At 54.0% G+C, this 19,642-nt stretch overlaps 1 protein-coding gene across 1 annotated transcript; it reads right to left on the bottom strand.

Annotated features, from left to right (window-relative positions):
• Positions 1–3,006: 3,006 nt before the first annotated feature.
• Positions 3,007–12,775, bottom strand: P2RY2 (purinergic receptor P2Y2). The gene is made up of 2 exons (XM_084226289.1): positions 12,622–12,775; positions 3,007–6,132 (listed from the first exon to the last, which is right to left on the bottom strand). Exon 2 carries the CDS (start codon positions 6,126–6,128, stop codon positions 5,052–5,054), a length of 1,077 nt encoding a protein of 358 aa, XP_084082415.1. The 5' UTR covers positions 6,129–6,132; positions 12,622–12,775; the 3' UTR covers positions 3,007–5,051.
• Positions 12,776–19,642: the final 6,867 nt, after the last annotated feature.

The raw sequence follows: 19,642 nt of genomic DNA, 5'->3' as shown, positions 1-19,642 counted from the left end.
GCAGGTTCAGCCTATTCAGCTAAAGTGCTTCTCCATTAAAAATCAGCCCAGGATAGATTTTGCACTGCTGGGCCCAGCATCTTCCATGTACCATCTCCCAGGGTCCCCCAGAGGCTGAGATCACAAGAAGCCCCTCACCCTTTCTTTCCACTTTCAAAGTTGGGAGCTCAGTGGTTTGAGGGCATCTCGAGGCTCCCCCGGGATTTAAGGGGGGCTGGGAATGGCGTTGTGACACGGTGCCTTTCCACAGTAAGTGGCAAGAGCAGAGGAGAAGGGTCTGGTAGGAGAATCTCCTGCTCTCCCACCAGCAGCATCAAAGGGGGATGCAAAACCCACCCAGGAGTTTGGGGGTGCTGCAAAAGTGGGAGCCCCCAGCACCGAGCTGAGACCTTGCAGCTCATCTCAGGAGTGAGGAGCCACAGCCAGGAAGGTTTCAGCTGGCTGGGAGGATTTGTGGAACTGCTGTTCTTGTATTTATTAGGTTTTGGTGTTTTCCTGACTGACTATTTTCTGAATTTTTTGGCTATTTTTTTTTTCCTGAATGCTTTCCTGTGCCCTTGGGAGATCAGGCAAAAGGTTGGAGGGTTCAAACCCCTCTCCAATCCCAAAAGTGGGGTTGTGGGCATCTGTGTACTTATGTACAACACATGTATGTGTGCCTACACGTGCACAAACCAGCTGCTCCCCAAAACACCCCCCAAAATGCTGGTGATTAGCCAGGGCTTTAAACTGCAGGTATTTGAGGAGAAATCCATTTTAAAAAGGGTTATTTTAAACTTTCAGGTTTTCATGAGCATTTATTTGTCAGAGTCTGCAAATATTGGTATTGAGGCTGTGAAAGTCTTCAAATAAACTCCTCAAATAAAGCTGGGTGATTGACGTGTTATTTCAAACACCCACTGGCTCGGTTTCTCCCTGAGCAGCTGCTGCCTCGGCCCATCCATACTGGGGGAATTTCTGCAATGATATTGGGAATTTCCCCCATGTTTGAACACAGCTTTGCCTGCTGGGTGGCCTTTGGGCCTCTCACCTTCCCTCACACATCACTCTCCCAAAGCCACCTCAGGCTCTGGCATGGGGGAGGTTCCTCTGGTGTCTAAAACAAATTTTGAGCTGTTGGGTGACAACTCCTTCATGCCACAATTTCCCATTAAATTATTAGGAGCTCAACAGTGTGGCAACTTTGTGCCTGAATCAAACTGGCCAGGGATGACTTCAAGGGGCAGACAGACTGTTCCTCTGGACAATCCAGCCCCCAAGGCAGAAAAGCAGAATAAAAATGGAGACAGGGCTTGGAAAAAGAAGTGGATGCACCAAGTGTTTACAGCAACAGCATGGCCCGTTGCCTGCCACTGTCCCATTGAGAGCCTGCTTCCTAGGAAGGCATGATCAGGAAGGAAAAGCTCTCCACTTGGATGCTGGGAAGGTCCAGCAGAAGTGTGCATCCCTCCAGCCCTTGTGACAGATTTGTTTCCTTGGCAGGAAACCATCAGTGCTCTTAACTTTCCCTTCCTGCTGCCTGTGCTAAGGGATATTTAGAAAAAGTGGTTTGTGACCATCTGGTGGCTTTTTTCTGCTCGTTCCTCTGCACAACCTCTGCGCTCCCCACCAGTGGCTGTTTCTCTTCCTTGATTCTCATTCTTGGGTTGGGGTGACTCAGGGCTGGGGTGAGCTGTGCAGAGTCATTGCAGGAAAGATTTGGGAATGATGCTCTAAATCCCAGAAGTTAAACCTATTCACGTGTGAGTCCTTGGTGCCTGGGCATTGCCCCAGAGAGAAACCCCAAAACCTGGGCTGAAAATCAAGAGGGGCTTTTCAGAGGTTGCATCCTGGGATATCTGATTTAGCAATTCTGGGGCTCACAGCTATTTCTGTGGCTTTGTGCTTTTGAGACTTTGTGTTTTTTGGCAGCTCTAAGGGCTGCAAAGTTCTTGAAAAGAGTGAGCAAAGCAAAGCTTTCTGCTCTGGTGCACGGGACCATGAAGGGCTTCTGTCCCACAGGGGGTGATGAGTGACTGTGTCTGCCCTTAAAGACATTGCTGGGACACCAAGTGTAAAATGATTTGAAAACAGCTTCAGGATGAAAAGTGAAGGAATTCTTACAACCAGAGAGTCATGGAAACACAGAAGGGTTGGAAAGGACCTTAAGGATCATCTCATTATAACTCCACTGCCATGGGCAGGGACACCTTGCACCAGCCCTGTCCAGCCTGCCCTTGAACACTTCCAGGGATGCACAGAGCAGTGGGTTTCCATAAAATTGTATTTGCAGACATCATCCACATCCCTTGGAAGCTCCTCTTTGAGCTGCCCAGATTATTCCTGAGCAGACTGCAAGGTGACTTGGCCACAGTTTGGAATTAACACATCCATGGAGCTGAGTGTGTCCTAAGAGAGAAAGGCCCAGTGAAAGCCAGGCTGGGGACCAAGATAAATTGCAAACCAAATGGAAACTAAGTTGGAACCAAATGTATTTTTTCATGGGGACTGTGGTTAGGCTTCTCCTGGTGTCTGCAGGGGAAGGTGAGGAGCCTCTGAGAACCAGAGGTTTCCAGCATCTTGGTTTGGTAGCTTCTGAGTGGCTGGGAGAACCAGAAAAACAAAATAAGTTAGATGGGATGGGAGACTAATTATTTTGAGATTTGTTAATTAATTACTTAATCTAACAATTTATTCTAGTCTTCAACAAGAGCAGCCGAGGAGAATCTACCAAGACCAAGGACACACAACCAAAAAAGGTTGGCTATTGAATTTGTAACACTCCAAGGGGTTTTGTCCTGCCATGACCTCAGAGCTGACCCTGGATTTTTCCAGAACTGGTGGAAATCTTGAATCAAGAGTGGAGACTGAATTCATTGAGTTAGATGGAGATCAAGATTCACAGAGGAGTGGACAGCTGTACCTGGAGCTTAAAACATTTCCATGGCACTCAACAACCCAGTTTCTACCCCCAATACCCACCTTTGTACATACCAGAGGAGACAGCAGAGAAGTGCTCGTAGTAGAAATAAACTCATTTACTGTCAGAAATCTGAGGTGTTTGCATGTTACAAAAATAAAAATGTACAGTCACTGTCATAAAACTCACCTTTTTTTTTCCCCTCTAGTATAAGTTAGTGCTTTTACAAACAAAAACAGAAAAGAGTCTAGAGCTAGATTTCCAGCTGGCACCTCTCCAACCGCTCTGCATTGGCCAGTGGGATCACTTGGGATCAGGATCACAGGATGAGGGACACCCCTGATGGCACTGGCAGTGCTGCCCAGGGTGCTGGCTGGAGGCCAGCTCGGAGGGAAGTGGGATTTCCGAGCAGGACCAGAGGAGGAAACTTTGGGTATGTTTCTGTTGAATTATTCAGAGCACAGAACGTGTCCACGCTGCTTTTTGGCAAGTGTGGGCAAGGCCTGGCCTGGAGTGATGTTTGTACCAGCTCAGTGCCCTGGCTGAATTCATTTCTCCCAGGTGTTTGTCTCGCCCCAGTGGCTGTGCCATGACCCCCCCCATCCAGCCAAGCTCCCTTCACAAGAACAAAGGAATAAAGGCGCTGCCATGGTGCAAGTCCGCTCTTAACCCCATCCTATCCCAAACACACTCGAGGGCGGCACGAACCACCCTACAAATGTCCTGTTTGCCTTTGCCTTCTGTGCTTGTGACCTTGTTGGTTGAGACAAGAGCTCCCCACTGGGGGTGGGACCACAGGAACCTCCCAGTCAGCCCTGAATGGTCCCAGTCACCCGTGACTGAACACACCTGGTGACATCACGGTGTGGATTTGTCTCCACCAAACTTCACAAGAAGGAAGGATGGGAGAAACTAAAGTCTGGGTCTAAGCCAATATCAAATGTGTTTGCCTTGTCCTGAAATGGAGCTTTTACAAAATGTGACTCGTCCAGCGCAGCAGCTGAAGCAATTTTCATTTTTGGGGGGAGGAATCGGCGTCCTCCTGGCAGGGAAACCACGGACCTGGGCTCTGGGCTCTCCAACCCAACAATGACAGGGAAAAACACCAAGAGCACCTTCTGGTGAAATGTTCTGTGGACATTTTTTACAAACCCAGGCAGAATGGGGCGAAGCTCAGCACCACTTGCACCTCCTCAACTCGGGGTTTAGTGCTGAAAAACTGTTGTCACCTTTGAGGGACAGCAATGGGGACGTGGGAGCACGCAGCCAAGGGGATGAACACTGGTCTTTGCTGCTGGGCTGGAAACATGAGTCACCAGGAAGGGGGGTTAAAAAAAAAAGACGTGAAGAGCTCACCTTAAATTTTAATGAGCTGGAGATGATTATTAAAAGCCAGCAGCTGGAAGCTGCAGGTTCCTAAAAGCTTTTAAAGGGTGACTGATGCTGTTGGGAAGCCCTAATGGGTTTTTTGGAAGATGTTGGCCCCACTGGAGAAACCTACAGGGGACCTGCTCGATGGTACCAGTAAACTCCAGTGGGCTGCTACCAGTGCACTCCAGTGGGATGGAATGTCCATCAGGTTAGTGGGAAGGCAGCCCTCGGACGGGAGCTGGGAATCCCATCCCTGCTCTGCCAGCTTGAAGCTGGGAGAGCATTTCTGCAGGGATGCAGAGCTGTGGGAGACCCTTTCCCGCTGTGGGTGATACTTGTCCTTGACATTTGCATCAAGCTGCTCAGCAGAACTGCAGCTGCCTCTCCTCATCCACCCAAAGCCCTTCCTGCCTTGCCAAGGCACAGAGGAACTCCGTCTCTCCCTGCGCCAGGCACTCTGCAGATGGAATTCTCTAGGGGCACCTTTTGCGCACGGCGTTCTTGCTTTGGAAAATGACTGGAGGCACTCAGGGCACAATTTGTTCCCCAGATTTGGTCACCTCAGCGTTCATCAGAGGGGCAGCCTGGGATGCAGAGGCGGAGATCAGGGTCCATGTGAGCAACCACAGCTGCACCTTCCTGAAAAGAGTACAGCAAAACAAGCAGAGGAGCGCGCTGGAGCGGGTGCAAGCCCAGGCACCCCAAACACCCAAAGCCTCGGCCCCCAGAGCATCCTGTCCTCCCTTCACAGCCAGGATAAACCCTTCTGCTGTGGGCAGAGCTAGGATTTCAGATCCTTGGAGAGCGTGTCCGTGTCGCTGCTGGTTCCCAGGTGGCTGTTGGGCACGATGCCCAGAGCCACCTCATTCTGAGGCTTCCAGGGCACTTTGTTGCCCGCAAACTTCATGAATCGTTGCCCTGCCAAGAAATACAAAATGGGATCCAAGCAGCTGTTGGTGCTGGCGAGGGGACGAGTCACCTTGTAGGCCAGGTTGATGGCATTGAGGGTCTGGCAGCTCAGGTCCCAGCTCCGGAAGGAGTAGTACAAGGTACGAGTGACGTGGAAAGGAAGGAAACAAACGATGAAGACCACCAGGACGATGATGATCATCTTCACCGACTTCTTCTTGGAGCGGGACAGGCGGGAAATGCCCCGGGTGGGCTGGAGCAGCCGCCGGGCCATCAGGCAGTAGCAGACGATGATGATGAGGAAAGGGATGCAGAAGAGCAGCACCAGCATCACCGAGCTGTAAATGACAAACTGCCCGAAGAGGTCCTTGCTGGACGTGTCGTGGCAGGTGATGGTGTCGCCCTTGGCGCTGGTGGTGACGAAGAAGAGCACGGGGGACTGGCACACCACGGTCACCAGCCACACGGCCACCGACACCTTGCGCGCGTGGCGCACGTGGCCCCACTGCAGCGACTTCAGCGGGAAGCAGATGCCCAGGAAGCGGTGGATGCTGATGCAGAGCAGGAAGAGGATGCTGCAGTAGAGGTTGGTGTAGAAGAGGAAGCGCACGATCTTGCACAGCCCCACGCTGAAGGGCCAGTTGTCCCCCATGGCGTAGTAGTACACCAGGAGGGGCAGGGACACCACGTAGAGCGTGTCGCTTATGGCCAGGTTGAACATGTAGGTGGTGGAGGCGTTCCAGGTCTTGATCCTGAAGATGAAGGCGTAGAGGGCCAGCAGGTTGAGAAAGAGCCCCACCACGCACACGATGCCGTAGGAGACGGGCAGCAGGACGTATTTGAAGTCCTCGTCAAACACGCACTTGTAGGGGTTGTCATCTGTGCCGCCTGGGTCCGAGGAGCTGTTGGTGACCCTGCTCCAGGCTGGAGGAGTTGTGAGGTTCTCCATCACCCTGGGGGGAAAGCAGAGAGGCTGTAAGGATATGGAGACAATGGCTCAAGAGGGCAGCACATCACTGGCCACAGACACCACGGCCTCACGGTGTTGGTGACACAACTGAACAGACCCTGGCGTGGAGGAATTATGGTCAGGCGGATGAGGTGAGTTTTATTTCACCTCATTTTGCATCTGGAGCACAGAGGAAGAACTGAGCTGCTTTAAAGTCACCAACAAACCCCAGGCCACATGTGGGAGTCCACCTCAGAGCTCAGTTCAATGTCCCAAACCACCCTTCCCACCAGGTTCACACAGGAATTTGCTCTCCTGCATCTCAGGACAGGAAAGATGCTCCATTCTGTGTTTAACCAGACACAAGGGGTAACTCAGCTGAGCACCATTAAAAATGCATCCTGCTAAATTCCAGGCAGAAAGGATTAGAAAGTGGAATTTCAGCCAGCAACCCTCGTGACTGGCCCCCATTTAATTTTTGAGGTCCTCAGCTCCTTCTGGTAGGGCAAACCTCACCACACCCAGAGGTCCTGTAATCAAACCTTGCCAAAAGGAGCACGGTCTCCACCACAGGGGCTCTGCCTGGCTTGGCTCTTGATGAGGATGAGGGGTCTTTAATGGGTTTATTGTTGGGCTGATGGTGGCCAGGTGACAGTCCTGCTCGCTGGCCTCGAGCCCTGCTTGTGCAGAGCTGGTTTCTGCACGGGACTGATTAGCTGGGAGGAGAAAAATGGCCTTGAAAGGGTCTCTGCAGACACACAGAGCCTGGCCTGTCTGTGAGGAGGGACAAGGGCCCTTTTGTGCCCGGGCTCTGCTGACACACGATCTCTGAGCGAGCCCATGGGTCAGGAATCAAATTAAAATGCATTTCCTCCCTTCCCGTAAGAGGAGCCGGATTGATGTCCCCGCTGTTCCCTGCCTTACGGGAAGCCTGTGGAAATGGGGGGTCACAAGGAGACAAATCCAGCCCAGGAGCTCAGGGAGCAGCAGCTCCTGCAGGAGGAAAGCTCTGAGGAAATGTGCCCTTGGAATGAGTGTGTGGGATGCACCCTGACCCAAACCTCACCAGGATTTCAGGTGGGAAAGAGCAATCCCGGCCTTTTCGGGTGAAGGGCTCAGCTCTAACCTGGTGCCACCATGCCGAGGGACACTGTGGCCATGCCCTTTCTGGCAAAATAAGCACCAGATCCAGAGCTATCCTGTCCCCATCTCAACCCAGATGCTGTAGGGAAGGAGGCAGGGACGGTCTCCTCGAAGCTGCCAGCCTGGATGGTCTCTCACCAGAGTAAATCACTTTGGTACTAAAAAGCACCTTGACTACTGTTTGCCGAGGGAGAAGGGATGAAGTGATGCTTCCAGCCCATCACAAGGGGATAACTCCAGTCCTTGCTCCGGGGGCTGGATCAAACAACCTGTCCAGAAGCGCACTGACACCATCCCTGATGATGTTCCCCCCATCCTGCTGCTTTCCCCTTGGAGCAGAGCAGGAACAGGGCTGGCTGAGGCTCTCACTTCCCAAGGACAGGGGTGGAAACCACACACACACACACACACACACACCCCAGATAATCTGCAATATCTGCAAAAACCCCAACACCACTTTGGGAACCGCTCTGTGATGAAAATCAGGAGCCAGCACTGTCCTGGCCTCGGGGTTTTGCTTTTCCTGCACTCAGCTCAGCTTTGCTCCCATCCTGCTTCCCCCGTGCCCTCAGCAGTGTGGCTGTGGATGGAGAGGGTTAACAGAGCTCTGGCAGATGGGAAAACATTTTCCAGCCGCTGTTCTCCGCAGTTTCTTCCTTCCCTCTGAGCTTTGCAGCTCTGTGGCCAAGCAGAGAGAGGTTGCCCACAGACCTGGCAGCGGATGAAACGGGTGGGACAGGCCACCGTGGCCGAGGGAAGCCACACAAGATGCCCCAAAAGGCTCAGGGAAGGGTTACAGAGCTCCAGAGGCTCCAGCCTGGCATGGGATTTCTCTGTCTGCATTCCCTCTCTCCCCTGCACATAACCCAGCACTGATGGGGGGATATCACCCCGAATTCCAGCTCATCTTCCCACAGGCTCCTGAGACCCCAGCGAGAGAAGCCAGCCATAGTCCATCCATAAGCCAAGGTGGGGAATCTCCTCTGGCTGCCCAGGGATGTGCCAATCCCTGATGCCCACCTTCAGCACAAGGAGCAAACAGTGTTTGCTGGTTGGTTTGAATGGAGCCTTGTCCTTGCTGTCGTGCTCTCCCTCCTTTTCCTTCTGGGAATGCAAAAGCCTTTCTTTTTCCTCTTTTTTACCCTCGCTTTGCCCAGAATCCCCAGGACAAAACCTGCTGTGTGTGCCGGGCCCCTGGCTGCAGTCCAGCCCCTCGCTGCATCCTCAGGCAGCGAGCTGGAGAGGCCAGGGCCAGCCAAGGCATCTGAAGGCACAAGAGCTGGCAGCTGGCACTGCCCTTTGCTGTGCCCACGGGAGGCACGAATGCCAGCTGGGACACCCCGAGCCCCCGGCAGGGACCAGGGGAGGGAGAAGAACCTGCAAGCCCTGAGGATGCCGAGCGGGATGAACACTCCTGTGATCCCCCAAAGCAGATAAACCACAATGCTTTGGTGAGAACCACCTGTGTCACCTCATGGCTTCATCTCCTGGCCCTTTCTGAGGTCACAGTGGGAGGCTTTTTCTCCGGCATTGGATGCAGGTCACCAGGCACCGCTTTCTGGGTGCCCTCCAGCCATCCACTCACAGTTTCCTCCATGCTGAACCATGGGTTGCAGCGGCTGGACCATCTCTCTCTCTGCAGTGTGGCCTTGGATCTGTTTATCCCATGAGTTTTTTCCCAGAAAACCTCGGTGGATGAAGGCAGCACAGGAGAGAAGCCTGGTGACGAGAGCAGCCCAGGCAGATCACTGTCCTCAAATAAAGCACCCACAGGCATGTGCATGTGAAGTCAGCGCCCCAAAATGCTCCTGTAACTGTATCTGCAGGGATATTTAGATCAGCCAGCATGGGAAAGGAGGGGGCTGTCATGGGAGAAGGTCACGGGCAGCTGAGGGATGGGCAGCACTCCACAGGGAGACCATGGGACAGGCACTGAATTCCCAAGTAAAGGCCTTGACTCCTGATTTCTGCCCCATTTTCCAGCATTCCCAGCTGTGTTTCAAGCTGGAATTTGCCAGGCAGCAGCAAAGTCGCTGAAGACAGCAAAGCACGACCAAATCACGGCTGCGATTAATACGTTTTCACAGGGGGCTGATGAGGTTTAATTGGCCTTCCCAAATAATTAATGTGGATTAATTTCCCAGCAGGACCTCACAGAGGCAGCCCTTGGTGATGCCACAGCTCCCACTGTTTAATGCTGGAGGCTGAAACCACGATCCCTTCACCACATCTTCTCCCTGACTCCCTTCCAAAGGACACGCGGAGAACGTGGGTGTTTTCCCTGCCCTAATTCTGAGGCATTTAGTGGACTCATCAAAATCCTCGCTCAGGATCAGGAACCGCTCCAGACTCTGGGAAGCAAACGACCTGGAATCGTTTTTCACTGCTCTGGGGCCGTGGTTCAAGCCTTTGTGACCAAAAGCAAACAGGCGAGGCGTTGGGGTGCTCCCGAGCCTGTCTGCTCGGAGCCGTGAGACGGGATCCGAAATCTGAGCCTGCCCTAACTGCCTGCTCTCCATCTGCCCTCTCCCTTTGGATCCTTTCTGCCACAGTGACCTTCAGAGCCCTTCTCCTCCAGGCTGGCCCTGGCCACCCGTGTGGGCTGAGGACCACCCCCAGCACTTCTCTCCAGGAATCCCAAGGCAAGACAACTCCAAAATTCATTTCCAGGATAGCCAAGCAGCTTTAAGGAGTTTTATCCATCTCCCTGCCAGGCAACATCCCTCCTTTATCCCTGCTGGGTGTGATCTACCCCTTCCTCCATCCCCAAAACAGCCAGAACACCTTAATTAAAACAAAACCTTGCAAAGAGTCTGTGTTTCTGTCCCTACAAAAAAGCACCTTTGGAGGGCAGCTCCACTCCAGAAATGCTGCCTCAGTTTCCCCTCCTGTCAGCAGGCTGAGAAACAGCAGAGTTGAACTTTTTTTCTCTGTGAAAAATATTTTTCTGGGCCTGTTTTGGTTTCCTAGAGGGTTTTTCAGTAACTTGATCCCAGCTAAAAAGGGGAGAGAAAGTCTGGAGAAAAGATGTAACGAGTTTAAAAGAACTTTATGACTTTGTTTGGAGGTCAAATAAAAGGTTTTGATTCGAGAGAAATCACTTCTCCTGGGAATTTCTGGTTTCTCCCAAGAAACTCCCTGAATTCCTCCCTGAATCCATCTCCCTTCCAGCTTTTGCTTCCCAGGGGGTACCAAAACCTCCTGCCTTGCTCCACACCATGGGGAATCAATTGGGATTAATCAACTCTATGACTTTAAAGTGAATTAAGAAAGCATTAAAAGCATTGGTGACAATGGTAATTAAGGCCACCTCCATTCTGTTGAACCTGACTCCATTCCCAGCACGGCAGGGCTCTGGGGACGGATCCTGCTGGAAGCAAACATCAACCCTGGCCAATATTTAATCCCTTCATCAACACTTCCCTTCCTCCTTCAGCAAAGGTGATGCTCCCTGCCTGGTTTTCCCTGCTGTGGGATTGGGGCAGATCCTATTTGAGCCCTCAAACTTCCAGTTTTAATTATTCCACAGGGGAAACCGAGCACTTGCATCCTTTAGGCTCCCTGGAGTTACAAGGTGGTGTTTCTGTCAGGACTTTGACTTTGGTTTTGCCCTCCATGACCTCTTGATGCCCACTGGAGGAAGTGGCAGTCAGAGAGAAGAGTGTGGCACCAGTTTCTGCCCCATTTGGTAACCCAACAAGCTCTGTATGTGGGAAAAAGGACATTTCCATGGAGACCTCCCAGCCTCCTGCCCACACCAAGGGAGTCACAGCCACCCTGGAAAAACCCAAGGCACTCAGGGGGACAAGCAGGACAGCACAATCACCGGGCTCCACCACGGCACCACCAGAAAACCCCACAGCGGGAGGAATTTGGGGGACAAACTTTTTGCTCCAAAAGCAGCATCCCCTGGAGGCAGTGGGGTCTTTGCTCCATGGGTGGCTCCCAGTCAGGTTTTGGTGGGGGCTGCTCAGCACTGAGGAGGGAGCCCGGCAGCACGCTCGGCTGCCAGAGAACTATTCGTGGCTTTGGCTTCGTGTCAACAGCCCGAGATAAAAATCGCACTGGGCAGAGACAGGATAAAGTCACTCAGTGCCACGACCGTCACAAATCCTGCTGGGGCTTTTCTAACCCACTAAGCCCTGGGATGAGGCTGTGCTTTGGGGCTCAGGGCATTTTGGGGTCTGCCCCTTTGCACTGGAGCCCCTTGACCTACCAGCCACCCGTCGCTTGAGGAAAAACAAGGGGAATTTGGTGGTAATGAAACGGCCCGATTTTGGCAGCAGTGACCACGAGCTAGGGCCACCATCCCCCAGTGCTGGTGGCCCCCCAGAGCTGGGTTTGCTGCTCCTCACCTCGTGTACAGGAAGGCAGTGGGTTGCCAAGTGGCTTTTGCAATAAACTGATAAGAAAACTGGAACAGAAAGAGAAATTAGATGTTTTGCCCCTAAAGTTGTTCCTGCAGTGATGTCAGCCAGTGCTCAGCTCTGGGAAGAAGGCTGTTTTGGAGGTTAGGAGCTGCTAGAAGGAGTCAGACAGTTTGAAATGAGAGTATCATCATTGCAGTGTAAATCAAAACACTCCCAAAGAAATTACATACGGAGCCCAGCATGCAAAGAGGTGGAAAAACACGCGGAGCAAAGCAGGGAGTCAGCTCCATGGTTCAACCTGAGCTGCGTACAGGAAATCACGGACAAACAGCCAGTGAACTCCCCAGGGAAGGGAGAAACTGAGCAGCAAAGATATTATTGTGAATCAATGCATTAAAAATCCAATAATTCAGGCCAAGAGGAGCAAAAGGAGCAAGAGGCTTCCCTGCGCGCCCATTTGCGCCAGCACCCGCCCATGCCAGCGACTCCCTGCCGGCCGCTGGTCCCACTGCCCTGTCTTGGGGCACTTTGGGGCTTTTTTAGGGGCAGTCCGGGCGGTACGTGGGCTTGAGAGGAGGAGAGCAGGAGCGCCGTGCCTCGGCTCTGCCCCACTCCCTGCCCTGGGTGCGCGGGACGCTGTGTCACCCATGTCACCCAGAACGCAACGAGTGCCACCACCTCCGTGAGTACGTGCGTGTGTGTGTGTCCGGGGGTGTGTGTGTGTCCCACCCGTGCGTGTCCCACCCCCGTGCGTGTCCCCCATTCATGTGTGTGCCCGTCCCCTCCACCCCCGTGCGCGCCGCGTCTCCCCCATGTGCGCGTCCCCATTCCCACCCATGCACGAGTTTCCCACTCGTCCCTGGAGGTCGCCGCCTGTCCTTCCCTGCCGTGGGCAGGACACGCACTCCTACATCCCCTCTGGTCCCCCCGTGGTCGCCCCACTGTCCCCACTGTCCCCCGCCCGCTGCGGCCGCGCTCACCGGGCGATGCCGAGCCGGGGGCTCCGTGCCGGGGGCTCCGTGCCGGGGGTTCAGCGCCGATCGCCCCGCTCAGGAGGCCGTGCCATGCCCGGCTTTGGTCCTTCCCCCGCCCCGGTCCCGCTCCCGGTGCCGCTGCCGGTGCCGGTGCCGCCGCTGCCGGAGCCGCCGCCGCGTGTGAGCCGGGCCGGGGCGGGCGCGGGGCTGCACCGCCCTCCCGGCGCTGGGAACGGGGTTGGAACGGGGCAGGACCGCGGCCAGAACTGCCCCGCCCGGGCCCGGGACCGCCCCTTCCCCCGGGGACGGGACAGGAGCTCTCCTCCCTGGATGGGAACGTGCGTGGGACCGGGACAGGAGTCCGGCCGCCCCCTCTCTTTCCCCCTCCGGGATGGCACTATGGATGGGATCGGGATTAGGGCTAGAGCAGGAACCCCCCGCTCCCTGCCCCGGAGATGGGAGTGTGGATGGGATTGGGGCTGGACACCGACCGCTCTCCCCGTTCTCCCCCGGGAATGGGACCGGGATTAGGGCTGGGACAGGAGACCCCCTCTCCATCCTCCAGAAATGGGAGCATGGATGGCATCAGAATTGGGACTGACATTGGAGACAGATGATTGCTCCCCGAATCCTCCCCCGGGGATGGGGCCGGAGTTAGGACAAGGACAGGACCCCTCCCACCTCTCTGCCCCGGGAAAGGGACCATGGATGGGACCATGGATGGGACTGAGACCAGACTCACTTCCACGGGTGCTAGGACCAGGACTGATGCCAGGACTGGGATGTTGGAACTTTTCATCATTGCTGCATCCAGGAGGACGTGGCAGAAGCTTTGCTCCAGGTTTGCTCCTTGCTGTATCCTCTTTGCCCTGCCATCCCCACAGAGCCCTACACGACACAGCCTCCCAGGAAGCTGCAGGAAGCTGAGGAGGGCCACCACCAGCACCTTCACACCCTGCCCTCTCCTGCAGGTGCCTGCTGCCCCAGGGAAACAGTGGCCAGGTCCAGCCCAACTTTCCCAGTGGGCCTCATTCACCTGGGTGAGAATCCTTGGGATTTGTGGGGCTGGGGGAGCAGGCACAGCCCCAGGGGATCATGTGCAGGTGGCCCAGTTGTTTTGCACCGCTGCGAGTGCGGAGCGAGCCCTGGTGCTCCCCCGAGCATTCCCCATCTGTGTCCCTGGGTGACAGCCAGATCCTCCTTCCCCAGCTGGAGCTGATTTCATCTGGGGGTCCTTGGGCCCCCTGGCTGTGGCTGGGGGGGCCATGAAGCCCCTGATGGAGGAGGGGAAGGACACCAATGGCATCTATTATTCAACAGCAGAAAGTGGCAGCTGGCTCAGCAGGCTTTAGGAGGATATGAACTCCTGGCATGGAAACAGTGCTGCAGAGATTTTGCTCACGGACCTCCAAGCCAGAAAAGAGCAAAAAAAAATTCCTGTTTCCTTCTTCTGATGTAATTTGTTTGAGGAGGGAAAACAATACATCACATCACAGCTATTTGGGGCTGATAAGGGAGGAAGGACAGGCTTGCTGCTTGCCCAGAGGGAGGGAGATGCCTGAGTGAGGCTCAGCTGGGTGAAGCTGCCCAGCAGTGCCCTGGCTGCTGAGTTCGGCCCATCCCTCCTGGATTTGGAAACACTTCTTGGGCAAAGGCTGGGTTCACCCAACCACAGCACCTTGGTTTCATCCTCCAAATCCTTCACCCTCCCAAGGAGGGATGATGTCCAGAGGTGATGGATGATGTCCAGGGAGTTGTTGCCGTCCTTGCAGGAGCTGTGACCCGTGGGGTGATCGCTGCTGCTCAGCAGCCCTTGCCTGGTGCCATCTCCCCCAGCCTGGTCCTCAAAGGTCTGAACACCTGCAGCTCTTCCTCTGCAGGATGAAGCCAAACAACTCAGAAACAAGAGGCAGGGACCTTCCTCATCTCCAGGGGCGATTAATTATGGCCAGGCTGGCTGTGAGGGCTGCTTGAGGAGATGTTTCTCTAAAAGCTTCTTTGGAGCGGGGAAGTGTCTCCTGGAGAGCCCTCTTCCCATCACACCTCTCCCGAGCCTGGTTGAAGTCCCAGCAGCTTCCAGCAAGCAGGAGCTTCCCAGCTTCACTCCCCACTGCAAGGAAAAACCTTTCCTTTCCCTTCTTTTGCTTTTTCTCCAATCGTTTGGGTGTGAGGGAGATGGAAGGAGGGCGTCAACCCTAACCCACCCTACCCATTTCTGTCCTTCATCACCCAGGGCACCCAAAAGCAGAGCCTCCCTCGCCCCAAATCTCCCTTTCCCAGCTCCACAGCAGCCCAAGGAGGAGGCAGATGTTTTAAATCCCGTTGAAAAGCCAATGATTTGTGCAGCTGCAGAGCAGAAGACGGAGGCAATACCCAGCGAGCCGACCTGGAAAGCAGCCCCACGTTTCCCTTCATGGCTTCATTTTTCAACCCTTTTGGCAGCCTGGCAGGTTTCTAAGACACTTTCAAAACATTCCCATGCTTACTAGCAGGCAGGAATGTGATACAGGAATGGGTGGACCGGGAAGATCAGGCTGGCCACAGCAGAGCCTGCGCTGCACCCACGGGTGCAGCTCAAACACACAGGGAGACACCGACAGAAATGCTGGAGACAAGCTGACATGTATCAAATATCTCTTCTTTTTTGCCCTGTATTTTGTTTCTAAATCCTTAGGTGCAGCAAGTAGGACAGTTTGGGTGTGTTGGGCTGAGCCTGCAGCCCTGCCCTGTGTGACTGGGCTTGCAGGAGGGACATTCTATGGGAGCTTGATGTGACTTTGCAGCTTTCCAGGGTGCCTGGATTGTCCCTCCAGGATGCTCTTACTCAGGACCACCAACAACTTGCAAGGGGCAGCAAAAGCCAAGGCAGCTGGAGAAGGAAAGCTCTGTTCATGGTGCCCTTGGGGTGTGCTGGAGATGAGGTCAGGAGGGGCTGGAGAGAGACGTGGGAGCACCTTGCCAGCAGCCAGATAAGGTGGGTTGGTTGGAGGTGGGACTGGGGCGGGAAAACACGGAGTCATGGAATTAGCAGGGTTGGAAAAGCCCTCTAGGATCATGGAGTGCAACTGTTAACCCAGCACTGCTGTGTTCACTGCTAAACCACGTCCCCAAGTGCCACATCCACACGCTCCTTGAACAGTTCCAGGGACTGTGACTCCACCACTTCCCTGTTCCAATGCCTGACCACCCTTTCAATCAAGGAACCTTTCTGAATATCCAGTCTGAGCCTCCCCAGTGTCACCTGAGGTCTGGACCAGGAGCCAGTCCCTCTGTCCATCCCTCATCCTCACACGCTCTGGGGGAATGTCCTGCTGCCCCCTCTGAGGCTGCAGCACCCAGGAGGTGGTGCTGGCTGGCTGCTGAGCACAGAGAGACACTTTCCTCCCCTTTCCACCCTTTTCCCACTAATCCCTTGGACAGGAACTGACAGATGGATGCAGAAAGGGCACAGGGGCCTTTGCTGTCTGGGACTGGCGCTCCATGAGGAACAGGGATTTGGAGAAGACCTGGGGCAAGCAGCTGCAAGCAGGGAGCCTTGAGCTCATGGCTTCAGTGCAGGGAGGGCTTTGCTCTGTGGCTGTGGCCTGGGTGTGGATTTTCTGGGTGTGGATTTTCTCTTCTCCACCAGCAGTTGGGGATTTTTATTTTAGCCCGGCTTTTGTTTCCTCCCCACTGAGCGCACGTGGTGCCTCTCCCCTCCTCCTCCTCCTCACCATCAGGAAGGTGATGGAGGTGCCACTCACTCCCAGCTCCTGCATAACTCAGGTTTTTGGAGGGGTTTTCAGGCTCCAAGTGTGTTTTCTCCCCTCAGGATGATGCTTGCAGAGAGGGGTAGGGGTGCTGCCAGGACCCCCCAGGCAGCAGGAGCTGCCTGCCAGTCCCTAAACACAAGCATCCTGTTGTGGCCAGAAGTGTTTGTGCTTTTAGGAAGACCAAAAATAAATAAAACACCTCACACCAGGGCAGGTGTGTTAAAATTAACCCATAGGCTTGGGCTGTGTGTGCTGTGGGTTCCCAGATTTGGTTCTGCTCTGCAGCCTGTGCAGGGAGGGGGGGGGTCACAAAAAAAAAATCACAAAACTCAAGGAGGACAGCTCTGGCAGGGTCATCTCTGCTTCTGCTGACCCCATTGATGGCTTTCTTAGGAGCAGAGATGCTGAGTTTTCTGCCAGATTTCACACTTCCTCTGGGACTGCCTTGAAAATAGTAAATAAGACAGATTAAAAAAAAAAAAGTAAACAAACCCATTCAAGGTCTTATTCAAGAGGGTTTGAGCAAGCTGAAACAGCAGGAGCTGCTGGAAGAGGTGTCTTGTGTCCTGGAGAGCAGAACTTGCTGCTGGAGGAGGTTTTGCACTGCTCCTGGCATTCAGTAACACAAGTAAACACATGTCCTCAAATCAAATCCTCCCAAAACCAGCAAAAGCAACCCATCCACATAATAGTCCCAGCCTGAAATAGTGCTGGGGGTTCCTGAAAAAGGCTCCTTTCTCCTCGTTTCTCTATTTGCAGAGCTGCTGCGGAGCTGTGCAGGAGTGGCCCCAGCAGCAGCTTGGGATTCAGTGGGCATGGGCAGCTGATTGTGGGGTCCAATCACCCCCAAATCTTGTGGCTGACCCACCAGCAGCTCAGCCTGGGGGTCAAACACAGCCTGGCACCACGATGGATTAACTCCAGCTGCAGATTGGTTCAAGGGACAGAGTGGCAGGGCCCCCATGGCATCCCATGGCTCCCATTTTTCACCTGATCCTCATGAACTCCGCAGCAAAGAAAAGCCCCAGAGAGGCTCAGGAGCAAGTTCCCATTGGTGCTGGAGAAAAAGCCATTTTCCAGTAGTTTTGTGGGCCATTATTTTTGCTCCCAGCAGCGAGACCATGGAGACCAGCACAGGGTCCCACCCTGGAGCCTCTTTGTTTAAAAAAAAAAAACAAAACACAATCTTGTTCTCACTACGGGACTTTTGAAATCACTTCCTTCCCCTTCTGCTCCAAAACAACCCTTGTGTCCTCAGGGAGATTCCCTCAGAGACACCCCCAGGGATGGCCCTGGGCCCCAGAAAGCCACTGCTCCCTGTGGGTGCCACACAAGGGGGGTGATCCTTATGCAGCTCAGCCCAGAAAACAGGAGGTTTGCTCAGCCCCAGTGAGTCCAGCCCGTGCCTGTGTCCATCTAAATTAAATTCAGATCGATTTTATTTGTAATTCATTTCAAATAGGTGAAAGAATCACACCAAGTGTCTCCTCAGAGCCCAAACGGATCATGTGGGGATTTGAGGGATGGGTGAGCATGGAGAAGGCACCATTACACCTTCCCAATGTCCCTGGGTCACCCATCCTGCTTCCTGCCCTTTGGGAGAAGGTTGGTGATGTCCTCCCACACTCAGGTCATCCTTTAGCAGCTTCCCCGTGGGTACAAACCCTGTTGGAAGAAAACCAGCATTAGATCTGCTTTGACTGTCAACAAAAATAATAGAATCATAGAGGCCGGAAAAGACCTTAAAGACAATCAGGCACAACCATTCCCCCAGCACTGCCAAGGCCACCACTGCCCCAGGTCCCCAAGTGCCACATCCACATGGCTTTACATCCCTCCAGGGATGGGGACTGCCCAGAGGTTTTCCTGCCCAGAGCTGCCCTGGGTAGGAAAACCTCCCTGCAGAGGATGGATGCAATTCATCTGTTTTAAAACCCCCTCCACCACCATTATTTATTTCAAAATTGCATTTTCCTGTATTTCTTTCATCTCTCGCACCAATTAGACCCAAAGCGGGCTCGTGAGTGCAGAGTTCTGTGACCAACCCCTGTTTTCCTGGCTGGAGCAAAGAGGGAAGGTGGGAGGTTGTGCCCACGTGGATTTGCCCCAGCCCAAAAAGGGAGCCCAGCCCTGAGGCTCGCTCCCAGCTGGAGTCCTTGTCAGGAGGCCAATATTGTTATCTAGGGCCTGGCTGGTGTTCCTCCTTTGGACCTTTGCCACTGCAGTTAAAATATCTCTCCCACCACTCCCAGCATGTAAAGGTCACGTTCCAGAGATTAATCCGGAGTCTCCCAGGCCGCCTCCTTGGCTCGGGATCCCTGCTGGGACTGAGAGCCTCGGGATGCTGGGTGTGCACTCTCAGGGCTGGAGATCCCCTGGCCAGGAGTGGGCCTGTCACCAGCACCAGCTCCAAGGTCCCCCAGGAGCTGGACATGGAGCTATGGACAGTCCTGAGCTAAACAGAAGCCAATTCCCCCGTGTCAAATGGTTAATTGCATGTAAATGTGCTCCCAGCCCTCAGCCAAGCGGTCCTGGGAAGTCCAAGTTTGCACAACAAGCTTTGGAGGCATGGAGTTTGTTTGACAGCTCTTACAGCTGGTCCTGCGCTTGGTTTTTGTCCAAACAAGTCCTGGAATACCAGGGAAGGGTTTCCAAGTTAAATACAAGAGAAGAGTGATGGAGTGCTTAATGAAATCAGCGAGACTCTCTCTAAATGAAGGATAAATTGTGCCTAAGGAGCAGAGGAGGTGTGGGCAAGGAGAGAGGCAAGGGGAACAGAAATTCTATGATCCCCAGGGAAAGAGGAGTCACGAGTCTGTGGCCCAGGAGATGGGAAGGACAGTGGGATGTGCAGGGTGTCCTTCCTCTGCAGAGACCACATCAGCATCATTTTCCCAGCTGGATGGAGCAAACCTGCAGCATCCAAATGTGCACCAAGCAGCTCAGGACAATACAAGGGTTCCTGCCCAAATCTCCCAGGGCTGCTCCTGGGCTTTTCCAGGAGAGGTGATGGTGGTGCTCCCTGGAACTGCTGCCTTCGTTCTCTTCTTGTGGGGAGGAGACCTCTCTGAGGAAGTCTTGGTTACCCTGGCAGCACTGGCATGGACACCACTGACATTCCAGGCTGAGGATAAGGGAAAACTGTTCCACCACAAACAGCTTGTGTGACCTCTGTCCCTGGAGCTTTTCAAGACCCACCTGAACAAAGCCCTGCCTAAGCTGGTCTGAGCCCAGAGCTGCCCCTGCCATGACCAGGAGGATGGACTGAGACTTCC

The sequence above is a fragment of the Fringilla coelebs genome, assembly GCF_963513975.1.
Source record: "Fringilla coelebs genome assembly, chromosome: 2".
NCBI classification, from domain to species: domain Eukaryota; kingdom Metazoa; phylum Chordata; class Aves; order Passeriformes; family Fringillidae; genus Fringilla; species Fringilla coelebs.
This window is presented reverse-complemented; position numbering and strand designations above follow the sequence as displayed.

What these genes read in the sequence shown, in the direction of transcription:
- P2RY2 (XM_084226289.1), bottom strand. Translation starts at nt 6,128, where the DNA reads ATGGAGAACCTCACAACTCCTCCAGCCTGGAGCAGGGTCACCAACAGC.